Consider the following 13,370-nt stretch of genomic DNA (forward strand, 5'->3'; position numbering starts at 1 on the left):
TGCATTGTTTGTTCCTTCATCAATCTATTGACCACAAACATGTAACATTTGATCCATATGGTGATTAATCAGAGCACCTTCTCCTGCTCCATGGTCCAGTTCTGATGCTTACATGTCTACTGGAGGAGCTCTGTGTGGTGTACAGGGTCAGCATCAGCTCTCATGCCGTGATGTTCTGTGTGTTCAGACTCTGTTCTTTCGGATCCAGCTTAAACATCACTGGTTTCACTTGGAGGTCTTTTGGTAGGAGGTGGCAAAACTCCACACATCCTTCACTCAGTAGAAGTGCAGATGCTGATGATTCAAAAGATTCTGGTAAAAGTTCTGACTGCACTTTTTTACTCAAGTTAAAGAAGCTTGCGCTCCGACATGTTCTTCAATAAAAAGTAGTGATTATTACTACCTGTTTTAGTGAAACTGAACCTCACGTCATTTTAATTTTCGGGCAGTCAATCGATTTGAATATTTAATCGCGATTAATCGCACGATTGTCGTGAGTTAACTCGCAAATATTCGCAACTCAATTGCACATTTTTATCTGCTCTAAATGTACCTTAAATTAATACTTTTCATGTTTTTAATAATCTAATCAACATGGACAAAAATGTGTTTTATGCAAATTTATGTTTATTATTAGTAAAATCAAACTCGACAGAGAGCATGAAGACAAAATATTCTTGTAAACGAATTCGAATAATTTTTGTAAATCGTAAAGCTGATACAGCACGTAAAACAGAACACCGAACGTAACCTTTGCTATGTTTCCACACGGACGGGTAATGAGGTGACACGGGAGAACCTGCACTTCTTCTAACTTTCATACGGATGAAATCTGAGAAAATTCGTTTTGCGAATTGGTTTATTTCAAAGTAGACGTTTCGAGGACATGAATAGACGTGTGTTGCGCTGCAGGTTTTAATTTCAAATCTTTTATAAATTAATTTATTTATATTTTTATTTCAAAAGGTCAAACAGAAATGCGCGCTGCATAAATCGCACGTTAATAAAATTTGTCGTTAAAATGAATTTGCGTTAACACGTTATCAACCCTGATTAAAATATTTACACAAAAGATGTTCTAATTTTGTTACCCAATGAATGTATCCACACTGAACAGCCACCATATAGAACACAGAAAAGATGATGATGATCAGGAACCCAATTACCCATTATTCCTGTTTTTCCATTGGTCGGTAGGTCTGTAGGTCCTAGTAGGTCCTGTAGGTTGGTCTCTGCCTCTTTAAGATTCATTTCCGTTTCAATCCCCGCGTGTGAGTCGGCTCTCAACATTCAACTACAGGAACCGACTCATTGAACCGACTCATTTATTAACGACACATCAGTACTATTTGTATTGGGAAAACGGGAAACTGTGTTTGAACTATTCTATTCTAATTATATAAATATTTCCTAAAACTGTAAATCACTTTTTTATATTCACATACTACATTTTTTTACATTACAGATGTGCAGAATTACAGCATCAGCAATCAGATATGGATATTTGATTGTTATGGTTGCTTTGATTTAATTACATTTGCAGTCACATACAGTTGCGTGTGTGTGTGTGTGTGTGTGTGTGTGTGTGTGTGTGTGTGTGTGTGTGTGTGTGTGTGTGTGTGTGTGTGTGTGTGCTGGTGAATCGGTTCACAGACATACACACCGAGCTACTGATCAACCCCATAATCCGTCAATTCTCTCCTGTGTCTCTCTGTGTCTCTCTGTGTCTCAGGCTTAAAGAGGAACATTTCTGCAGGATTCCTGCGCTGCAGCTGAGATCATCCTGTGAGTAGAGACATGATGGAGACAGTGAAGGAGCTTTATGATGATGATGATGATGATGATGATGGTGTAGATGGATGATGGTGGATGTTTGGCGCAGCAGCTGCGCTTTTATACGGAGCACATGTTTATTCTCAACTATGAATCCGGATTATATCTTTATATCTTTATATTCCTTTAACAAGCAGATCATAATTCAGGAATATATTAAATATACACATAGAGACGCACCGGCCGCACGCGCGCGCACAAATACACACGCAGAATGAAAATAGAAGAATCGTGTTCTGTTACAAATAATATTCATAGACTGGGTGATAGAAACATCTGTAATGTTCTGAACCCTTACAGTGTAATAATAATAATAATAATAATAATAATAATAATAATAATAATGGCACGGGGACTGGGCGTTGCTGCGTTGCTGCGTTGCTGCGTTGTTGTTGTCATTACATTACATGACGTCATATAAATGCCATATTGTGGAGATGAAAAAAATGGAATGGAAGAAAAAGACTACACAAACATGTCCTTTGTCTCTGGGTTGAGCTTTTGCTTTTTGACCTCGTTTATTTGATTATTTTGTATCCAGTGCAGGAAGATCTCTAGGTAAAAGATATAATAATATATTGTTTTTGAGACACGTGCATGTTCCACACACAGGAATTCAACAGTAAACGAGTGGAAGAAAGTTCTGCACAGTCCAAATGGAACATTTGTGTCTCTAACAGAAGAATTTGTGTAAGATGGAGATCAGGAGAGAAGATGTGATCAGACTCCCTCACCCCCACACTCACACATGGAGGTGGAAGTGTGATGGTTTGGGTTTGTATTGGAGCAGAGAAGGTTCCAGAAAGTAAATGGAATACTAAACCTACACGTCTCCCAGTCCACACTTCAACACCATACAGTTCCGTCTGGACTGCGGCTCGTTGGAAGCGACTTCACCGTCCAACAAAACGATGAGCCGAATCGCACGTCTGAGTTCTGTAGGTGTTATTAAGAGATCAAACAGACGTCTGGAGTGATATTTATCATGACCTGCCCAGTCACCACACCTCAATCCTACTGACCTGCTCTGGGATGAAGAAGAAAACTAGTAAAGAACATCTTCAGCAAAGTATTTCAGCTGAATGTTTGGAGGAAGGAAGTGTCTGGAGGCTGAGTGTGTGTAAAGCTGTTCTTTATGCTAAAGGAGGATTTTACATTAAAAATGATGTGGAACATCTGGACATTTATAGACTTGTTTGGTCAAAGTAATTGCATAGAAACAAAAGGAACATGTACGTGTCTTTTAAAAACCATATATATATATATATATGAGATTGTTTCAGTGTACATGTTTATATACACACACATACTCACACATATTCAGGTTCCGTATTGATTAGGTAATGTGTGTCTTTGTGTGTGTGTGTGAGTGTGTGTGTGTGTGTGTGTGTGTGTGTGTGTCTGTGTGTGTGTGTGTGTGTGTGTGTGTGTGTGTGTGTGTGTGTTTAGCCGTATCTTGTACTTTGGTCATATAAACTTTAAAGCACAAACTCAACCCTCGAACCTGCTCAGAGTTTAAGTGAGATTCCTGTTTCTGTCCATCAGATTGCAGCAAAATGTGTTTATCTCCTCCTTTAACACTCATTTACACACACTGATCACACACACAGATACAGAGTCCGTCTATAGATTATTACAGAATATTACTCACACATTATTTTATCTTTATAATCTGCTAGTTTTCAGACACAAGAAAAAAATAATTAGGAAACATGGTTCTTCTATAAACACGCAATTGTGTAGGATGTTTTTGGATGCAGGGGGGTGGAGTTTTCCTTCACTTGAACTAGGATAAGTGCATCAGTACCAGACATTATGAATCTCCTCAAAATATCCACAAAAAAAAAAACATCTGCCCAGAAGTGTGGACCTTGCACAGTAAATGGAGACCAAAAGTGGAAAGGGATCTTCAAAAAGAAGCACATACCAATCTTATGCTCAGGTGTTCACAAACATTTGGCATCCAAGTACAATTGTGTTCCTCTAAGTCTGTGAGACCAGTTTGGGGAAGAACCACGGGAAATTCGGGTGTCCCAATACTTTTGGGACTGTAGTGCGTGTAACATTTATGGATTTATGGAGTCTCCAGTGTCAGTGCTTTCTAACAGCTTAATACACAGGGTGCTTTTACTTATGCACGTCATAATTATTCAGCAAACATGTATACTCATTTGAATAATCTGCACTTTCATTAACAGGAGCCATGGAGAACATCTCAGTTCTTCTCAGCGTGATCCTCCTGGCAGGTGTTCGAGCCCAGACGGTGAGCTCCGATGTGCAGGAGCTGTCTAGCCGGAGTGTAGACTTCGCGACGGCTCTGTACCGCAGGATCGCTAGCACAAGCGACGAAAACTTCGCAGTCTCGCCATTGGCGGCGTCTCTGAGTCTTGCGTCTCTGGCAGCAGGAGCTGGAGACAGCACGAGCAAAGAGCTGCTCCAGACCTTAAACCTGGCTCTTATGGAGAGAGATGGTGAACCAGACCGGATCCCTGCTCTGCTTCAGCAGCTGAATGACGCTGCAGCTCAGATCATCGCGACCGGTCTGTTTATCAGCCAGAAGATCCAGGTCGAATCCGGCTTCAGCAGCCAGGTGAGGAAGTTCTACAGTGCCGACGTGAAGAGTGTGGAGTTCTCCAATGCGCAGGCCACTAAAACCAGTATCAATGAGTACTTCACAGGAATCACAGGGAACAAGATCAGGGAGGTGGTGGACACCCTGGATCCTCAAAGCCAGCTCGTGGTCATCAGTGCTGCATATTTTACAGGTGAGGAACAATTGAACGCGTCTCGATTTTTTTCTAGGTTTGCTTTTCTCAAAGTGTGGATCATCTTGCTGAGAAAGCACGAGGACAACACTAACACACAATGATCTAAAGACCCTTAGTAGAATTTCAGAACGTATCAGAAAGGCATCCAAGCAGAACCCTTACAGGAAGCTCTCTGCTCATTATTTGGCCCAGAACCTCTCTGGTGATTCACTGCTACCAAAGGTTCTTCAAGGGTTCTTTAACAACTAAAAGCTTTTCATTTAATAAAAACCAGGCTAGATCATTGATACAGGCCATTTTGCTGTAGTAGCTTAGATTAAATGGGTTCTTCAGATGATCTTTAAGGGTTTTGTGGATAACTATTGGCTTGTAGCTTTTAACAAATGGTTCTCCTCGAAATCCCTGTAGTAGAGGAAGACATTTTCAAACAGTTTTTGGAATTTTTAAGGATTCCTGCGAAGGGATTTCTGAAGAACCCATATGAGTTGAGAGAGCTGGAAAACCAGATTTGTGCCCCATTCTGGGGGAATTCGGTTCTTTAAAGGTTCTTTAAAGGCGTATTGGATTTTTGTTGTAGAAAAACATTGTTCTACACAGAATTTAAACACTTCCACCAAAGGAATAATTGAAGGGCATGGTGTATTTTTCTTCCCAGGTCAGTGGAAGCTCCCGTTCAACGCAAGCTTTACTCAGGAGGAACGCTTCTATATTGATAAGTACCACATCGTTCTGGTGCCCATGATGAGCCGCTCGGATAAATACTACCTGGCATATGACCCGTCTCTAAAGGTGGGCATTCTAAAGCTGCCGTGCAATGACGGGAACGCCATGCTGGTGGTCCTGCCGGATGAAGACGTGGATTACACATCTGTGGATGAAGCCCTGACTACTGAACTGTTCCTCAGATGGATAGCAAAGCTGAAGAAAACGTACGTCCATCACACACCGGTCCACAGGCTAACACAGTAGCTGAATTTTCAACACTGAAATATATCAGAGATTAATCACAACATGAATAGTAATGTATATCTGCTCTTGTGGTCACTCCACAGGAAGTTGGAGGTCCTGTTGCCTCGGTTTTCCGTAGACTACTCCTTCTCTCTGAAGAAAAGCCTGCCCAGTCTGAGCTTTACCAAATTCCAAGATGGAAGTGCAGATCTGTCAGGAATCAGCAAAAGCTCTAAGCTGAGCTTATCTGAGGTAGTGTATCAGTAATAGGCAGCAGGGGGGCAGGAGGGTAACTGAGGGGCAACAGGTTGAAGGGAACAGAGTACTGTAATAATCAGCTGAACTGTAATTACTGCACAACTGCCTGCTTTCTCAAGAAGAAAACTCTTTTTCTAACCATATACAAAATCTAAGATCCCCAACAGGTACTCTGACCACGCCCACCAACTCCTACAGAAACTCTGGCCACACCCATTGCCTCCAAAGAAACTCCATTGCACTGACCACGCCCACCATTTTTCACAGACACACTGACTATGCCCATAAACTCCCTCAAACGCACTGACCACACCCAACAACTTCCACGAACACACTAACCACACCCACCAACTTCCACAAACACACTTACCACACCCACAAACTCTCACAAACACACTGACCACACCCACAAACACTGACCACACACACTAACACCCACAAACACACAGACCACACCCACCAACTTCCACGAACACACTGACCACACCAGTTAACACCCACAAACACACTAACCACACCCACCAACTTCCACAAACACACTGACCACTGACTCCCACAGATACTCTGAAGTTATTTTAGTTTCTTTATAAATGACATTATCTTACATGACCTGAATGTATTAGCTAAGATCTTCTGCTGGTGGCATGACGGCACCTTATGCTTCCCCGTTTTCAGGCACTGCAGAAGGTGGTAGTGGAAGTGGATGAGCGAGGAAGCTTGGCTGCTCCATCCTCCAGCAGCCTCCTCGTGGACACTCTTCCTCCGAGACTCACCATCAATCGACCGTTCCTGTTTCTCATCTATCACGAGGCTACTAAGAGCCTGCTGCACCTGGGCCGTGTGATCGACCCTACTAAGAAGTAGCCATGTCTGCGTTCACGCTGTCTCCTGCAACATTAGCAAACCCTTTCTCCTGCGTGCTGATTAGTATGATGTTCACACCTGTATGTAATTAATGCAATGCATTTTATGGAGTTATTTAGCATCAGTAATATAAACGCTCACTGGTCACGTTAGCTGTATTTTATTATCTAATTCCCCAGTATTAAAGCCATTATACCACAGTGCTTCTGAATTCTGGATTCTGATTGGTCAGGAGGTCACAGCAGCTTTTATATAATATATACATATATATATGCTCTATGTAATACATTCATATGTTCATGCACAAGGATGTGTTAGTAGATGACCTACATATGGATTTGTTGATGTGGTGAAGTTCCTGGAGATGATAGAAGGAGTCTCCAGCGTCCAGTTAATAACCTGACATGATGATTTGGTGTTATATTAAAAGCTCTAAACAAACAGGAATCGGTTGATTTCTTACTTCTGTCAGTTTTGCGTGTGGAAAAAAAAAAAACACAGTTGGTGTTCACCATGGGATTTTATTGATTGGGTTCTGCGTCGGTGTGAATCACTTCGGTGCTTCGAAAGCACCAGGAACGATCTCACTGGTGGAAATGGAGAGTCCCAGAACTCCTAAAGGTGGTGCTCGGTCATAAAAATACACACTTTGATCCTAGCCAGTCGGAAAATATTATAAAACAAAGATCCTGCAAAGCATGCTATAATACAAAAAAGAAAAAAAAAAAAGAAAACCAAAATAAAAGACAAAATAAATAAAGAACATCATTACCTATTACTCCTTTTTCTTTCTTTTGTTTTTGGACAAATGATACAAGATTTGGTGTGGACTAAGGCAGAGATGGATCGATGTTTACTTGTGAGAAGGATCCTGGTGCCTCCTTGGTTCCTCCTCTACAGCCTGAGCATGAGAGTTCAGCAGGTTCTGCTCCAGAGGAGGAATGAGGGATGAACGCAGCGTCCTGAAGACGAATGCATTGCCATCTGGTTCTTCTTCAGGCTCCGTGTCAGAGTCCCCTCACCTGTACGGTACATCACTCCCTTCCAGACTGCATGCCGAACGAGTTGGACTTCCTTTGTCTAACACATACAGCGAGGTTCAGAAAGAAAATTATGTTAACACTTTGAAGCAGCGTAAAAAAAGATCAAATGTTTGGCATTAAAAATTAATTTTTTCATGTTGGTTAACTAATTAGTTAGATGCCAGGAGACAAATAGTTTAGTAGTATTCAACGTTCAGAGTTCAGTAGTCATGTGACCTTAATAACACCATAAAAGCGCCTCTGAAGCATGGTGGTGGAAGCCTCCTGCTCAAAATTTACTTTGGCTTCTTGGTAACTATATTGTTTTATAGAACAATAGACAACGGTGTGGTTTCCCATAAAAATAGTGTTAAAAACTGCTGTAGTAGGTAAGGAATAAAAAGACCAGCTGAGAATATTTTCCTTCAGAAAATCGTAAAATGGTTTTACACAAAATTTCAAGAAAAGCAAGTCTTTAATATATTTTTTATTTTAACGTGTCAAGCAGAATAAGAACTCCCACAGAACCACGCCCATTTAAATTCTGTATTAACTCTGACAACACCCATTTAAACCCATATTAACTCTAACCACGCCCATTTAAACATGTATTAATTCTAACCACGCCCATTTAAACCTGTATTAACTAAAACAACACCATTCAAACCCATATTAACTCTAACCACGCCCATTTATATCTGTATTAAATCTAACCACGCCCATTTAAACCTGCATTTACTCTAACCATGCCTATTTAAACCTGTATTAACTCTAACCACGCCCATTTAAACCTGTATTAACTCTAACCACGCCCATTTAAACCTGCATTAACTCTAACCACGCCCATTTAAACCTGTATAAACTCTAACCCCGACCATTTAAACATGTATTAACTCTAACCACGCCCATTTAAAACCTGCATTAACTCTAACCACGCCCATTTAAACATGTATTAATTCTAAACACGCCCATTTAACCCTGTACTAACTAAAACAACACCATTTAAACCTGTATTAACTCTAACCAGGCCCATTTAAACCTGTATTAACTCTAACCACACCCATTTATAATCTGTAATAAATCTAACCACGCCCATTTAAACCAGTACTAAATCTAACCACGCCCATTTAAACCTGCATTTACTCTAACCATGCCTATTTAAACCTGCATTAACTCTAACCACACCCATTTAAACCTGTATTAAATCTAACCACGCCCATTTAAACCTGCATTAACTCTAACCACGCCCATTTAAACCTGTATTAACTCTAACCACGCCCATTTAAACCTGCATTAACTCTAACCACACCCATTTAAACCTGTATTAACTCTAACCACGCCCATTTAAACCTGCATTAACTCTAACCACACCCATTTAAATCTGCATTAACTCTAACCACGCCCATTTAAACCTGCATTAACTCTAACCACACCCATTTAAACCTGTATTAACTCTAACCACGCCCATTTAAATCTGCATTAACTCTAACCACGCCCATTTAAACCTGCATTAACATTCTGGGCAACTTCTGCAACAGAACATGTTTTCGCTACAGTGTGAGGACGTACATGGAGAGTTTTCTGGACTGTGTGTCTTTGCTGCTCGTGTTGCTGCGATGCTCTACAGAGCTGCTCGTGTTGCTGCGGATCAGCACAGGCATGGACGAGGTGGAGGGAGTCTGCGACAGCGACGGAGACGAGGACGCTGCGAAATGATGGGGTCTCAGGGCCTCATCTAGGTGACAGGAGGAAGGTTGTTAGACTGCAGAATTCTTTGGGGACCATGGGAAGGTGTAGAAGAGTTCTCCTGATGCTGCGTTTCAGCTTGCTTTCTATAACAAGATAATACACTACATGGCTAAAAGTATTGGGACACCTGACACCTGCCAATAATTTTCCAGCCATATGAGGTTCAAAACTGCTTCACCCTTCACTTGACCCAAACCTGTTCCAGCATGACAACGCCTCTGTGCTCAAAGCCAGGTCACTGAAGATATGCTTTCCATTGATTGGAAATGTGTGGAAGATCTCCTACTATAGAGCTCTAACTCTATTTGGGGTGAATGTGAACGCTGACTGCACCCCAGGCCTCCTCACCTCACCTACATCAGTACCTTTTTTTTAATAAACCCTTGTGGCTAAATGAATATAATATAATATAATATAATATAATATAATATAATATAATATAATATAATATAATATAATATAATATAATATAATATAATATAATATAATATAATATAATATAATATAATATATACTTGTACACATGTATAAATATGTGTAAAAAATGTATAAATAATAAGCATAATTACCATTCATTGTTATTATAGAGCTCTTTGCTGATCCAGGACAACTTCCTGACTCCTTCACTTTTCTGAGGAATTGTACATATGGTGTGTTAATGAAATATAATGACACTTGTTATAACATCTATTACAGTCTACATAGCAAGACCTCGATGGGGCAATTTCAGAATCAACATTGTTTTTATTCAAAAGATATGACTGAGGAATTTCCCCAAAATGTGAGTGACTGTTGGAATTCTGTTCAACTTTAGAATGAAGAAGATGTAAAGAGAAGCTGGTCTACTCACAGGCTTTTCTCAGAGTTGGACATTTTGGGAGTGCTCGGGTGGCTACTGAGGGAACGACTGCGGGCCAGTTTAGCTCTCCGCATCTCCTTACCTGGAATCATCACCATCATCATTGTTATCATAGTCATCATCATCATCACCACCACCACCACCACTATCATCATCATCACCTTCACCACCACTATCATCATCATCATCATCACCAACTATTTATCATTTGATCACCATCACAACCATCACCATAATCACCACCACCACCACCATCATCACCATCACCACCATCATAATCATTATCATCACCACCACCACCATCATCACCACCACCACCATCATAATCATTATCATCACCACCGCCACCACCACCCGCACCACCATCATAATCATTATTATCACCACCACCACCATCATCCTCATCACCAACTTCATTATCATATTATCAACATTATTATCATCATCATCATCACCAACTCTTTATCATTTGATCACCATCACAACCATCACCATAATCATCCTCACCACCACCACCATCATCACCATCACCATCACCATCATCATCATCATCATCACCACCACCAACATCATCATCATCAACTTCATTATCATTTGATCACCATCACCACCATCACCCTTATCATCATCATCACCACCACCACCACCACCACCATCATCACCACCACCACTATCGTCATCATTATTATCACCACCATCACTATCATCACCACCACCCCCACCACCACCATCATCACCATCACTATAATCATCATCACCATCACCACCACCACCACCACTATCATCATCATCATCATCACCACCTTCACTATAATCATCATCACCACCACCACCACCGTCATCACCACCACCAACACCACTACCACCACCATCATCACCACCATCACCACCTCCACTATCATCATCATCACCAACTCTTTATCATTTGATCACCATCACAACCATCACCATAATCATCCTCACCACCACCACCACCACCACCAACATCATCATCATCATCAACTTCATTATCATTTGATCACCATCACCACCATTACCCTTATCACCATCATCACCACCACCACCACCACCACCGCCATCATCACCACCACCACTATCATCATCATTATTATCACCACCATCACTATCATCACCACCACCCCCACCACCACCATCATCACCATCACAATAATCATCATCACTATCACCACCACCACCACCACTATCATCATCATCATCACCACCACCACCACCGTCATCACCACCACCAACACCATCATCACCACCATCACCACCTCCACTATCATCATCATCATCATCACCAACTTCATTATTATATAATCATCATCATCATCATCATCATCATCATCATCATCATCATCATCATCATCACAATCACCATCATCACCAACTTCATTATCATCAGTCATTATCACCACCATCATCATTATCCTCATTATCATCATGATCACCATCATCACCACCAACTTCAATATTATATGATCATCACCACCACCACTATCACTATCCTAATTATTATTTTCACCATCGTCACAACCAACTTCATTATCATCATCATCATCACCACCACCATCATACTCATTATCATGATCATCACCATCATCACCACTAACTTCATTATCATATGATCATTATCACCACCACCACCACCATCATCATCATCATAACCATCACCACCATTACCATCATTATCATCACCACCACCACCACTATCATCATCATTATCATCACTAACAGCATTCTCATCATCATCTTCACACCACATCCTCTCTCTATAAGAGCTCACACTAACCAGCAGATGTGGACAGAGTGGCTCCAGATGTGGACCCTGACATTCCTTTGGTTCCAGACAGTCCTGCTTTGCTGTCTCGTCCTGTGCAGAACATCAGATCATTACTCAGTTCAGTTCTCCATTCTGATTGGTCAGAAGGTCCAGAAATGAGAACACGTGTGTAATCACTGATACGGTGACATTTTCTATAGGATCACGGTCATTAATGTGGTGCAGCTGAAAGGAGTCTCCAGCTTCATCTGTTTGATGATCTCATCGTCCCGTTGTTGATTATTTAACTCCGGCAGCGTGACCCTGAGTTAGCGAGAAGCTGATGATGGTGATTACTTACTCTTTTTGTCACTGTGCTTCTCTCCAGACAGCTTGGCTTCACTCTGCTGACGTTCTAGCAGTTCCTGAGGATCACACACAAAGACTGAGGGTATCAGCTACCCCCGGCATGGAGCAATGGTTATAATGAGGGTTTGATTTGTCTGGAAATGTCCTTCTCTCTGGTGTCGAAACAACCGAGTGCTTGGAGGTTCTGATCGCTCTTCCTGCTTCCTGATCTGACTGCTGGTTCCCTCGTCTTGCTCCTGCCTGCTATTGGAACCTGATACTGATTTTGGATTATGGATATTACACCAATATATTTAACGACCATGAAGATCTGCTTTCTATGGGTTGAAGTAAAAGGTCTCGTGCTATAGAGCTCCAACCCTATTGAGATGAATTTTCCTCTTGTTTCTGTTCTACATGTCTGATGTCTAAACATTTTCCAGCCTGCTGTTCTTCTACTGCATGTTTGATCTCTCACCATTTCCAGCAGTAAAGTCTCCTCCTTCTCCTTCTTCTGGTCCAGGAGGTCTCTTTCATGCCTTTTATGATACTGTAGAGTAAAAAACATAATTTACAATCTCATGGCTTATAAATACTCTGTGCAAACTGTGAAAGAAAGAAAGAAAGAAAGAAAGAAAGAAAGAAAGAAAGAAAGAAAGAAAGAAAGAAAGAAAGAAAGAAAATAAACAAACAAACAAACAAATAAATAAATAAATACCGGTTCAGTGATGTCCATTTTGTCTAACTCCAGCACTGTCTGGAAAAAAAAAAACATTCTTTACAAATGAGTTGATTTATTGGTGTATTTTTAATAAAAAGGATAAAGAAGAAGGAGGAGGGAGAGAATTAGAAGGAGGAGGAAGAGGAGGAGGAGGAAGAAGAGGAGGAAGACGGTGTCTCACCTTGCGTACTGTGGCTACGACGTCTTTGTCCTTCTCGCGACACAGCAGCTTTCTCAC

The 13,370-nt window shown here is 41.1% G+C and overlaps 2 protein-coding genes across 5 annotated transcripts in view; one reads left to right on the forward strand and one right to left on the reverse strand.

The window, feature by feature from the left end:
- Positions 1-1,582: 1,582 nt before the first annotated feature.
- On the forward strand, positions 1,583-7,112 carry serpina10a (serpin peptidase inhibitor, clade A (alpha-1 antiproteinase, antitrypsin), member 10a). Its single transcript, XM_083562734.1, has 5 exons — positions 1,583-1,785; positions 4,032-4,598; positions 5,257-5,530; positions 5,654-5,801; positions 6,483-7,112. Exons 2-5 carry the CDS (start codon positions 4,037-4,039, stop codon positions 6,669-6,671), a joined length of 1,173 nt encoding a protein of 390 aa, XP_083418860.1. The 5' UTR covers positions 1,583-1,785; positions 4,032-4,036; the 3' UTR covers positions 6,672-7,112.
- Positions 7,113-7,176: 64 nt separating this feature from the next.
- Positions 7,177-13,370, reverse strand: part of ppp4r4 (protein phosphatase 4, regulatory subunit 4) — a 36,262-nt gene continuing 30,068 nt past the window's right edge. For 3 of the 4 annotated variants that reach the window (XM_083562612.1, XM_083562610.1, XM_083562609.1), the window contains exons 17-25: positions 13,314-13,370; positions 13,130-13,168; positions 12,890-12,961; positions 12,425-12,488; positions 12,094-12,174; positions 10,293-10,383; positions 10,012-10,073; positions 9,263-9,428; positions 7,177-7,751 (exon numbers count right to left, since the gene is read on the reverse strand). The exon at positions 13,314-13,370 is cut by the window's right edge and continues 88 nt beyond it. In XM_083562612.1, coding sequence (XP_083418738.1) covers positions 7,706-7,751; positions 9,263-9,428; positions 10,012-10,073; positions 10,293-10,383; positions 12,094-12,174; positions 12,425-12,488; positions 12,890-12,961; positions 13,130-13,168; positions 13,314-13,370 — 678 coding nt within the window. In that variant the 3' untranslated portion in view covers positions 7,177-7,705. Of the gene's footprint in view, positions 7,752-9,262; positions 9,429-10,011; positions 10,074-10,292; positions 10,384-12,093; positions 12,175-12,424; positions 12,522-12,889; positions 12,962-13,129; positions 13,169-13,313 lie in introns of all 4 variants that reach the window. The other variant, XM_083562611.1, reaches the window with a different exon arrangement.

This window comes from Silurus aristotelis (genome assembly GCF_946808225.1).
Source record: "Silurus aristotelis genome assembly, chromosome: 15".
In the NCBI taxonomy this organism is placed as follows: domain Eukaryota; kingdom Metazoa; phylum Chordata; class Actinopteri; order Siluriformes; family Siluridae; genus Silurus; species Silurus aristotelis.

What these genes read in the sequence shown, in the direction of transcription:
- serpina10a (XM_083562734.1), top strand. Translation starts at nt 4,037, where the DNA reads ATGGAGAACATCTCAGTTCTTCTCAGCGTGATCCTCCTGGCAGGTGTT. An exon ending in ATAGCAAAGCTGAAGAAAAC is followed by an intron (nt 5,531 to 5,653) that starts GTACGTCCATCA and finishes GTCACTCCACAG; the next exon opens with GAAGTTGGAGGTCCTGTTGC. An exon ending in CTAAGCTGAGCTTATCTGAG is followed by an intron (nt 5,802 to 6,482) that starts GTAGTGTATCAG and finishes CCCCGTTTTCAG; the next exon opens with GCACTGCAGAAGGTGGTAGT.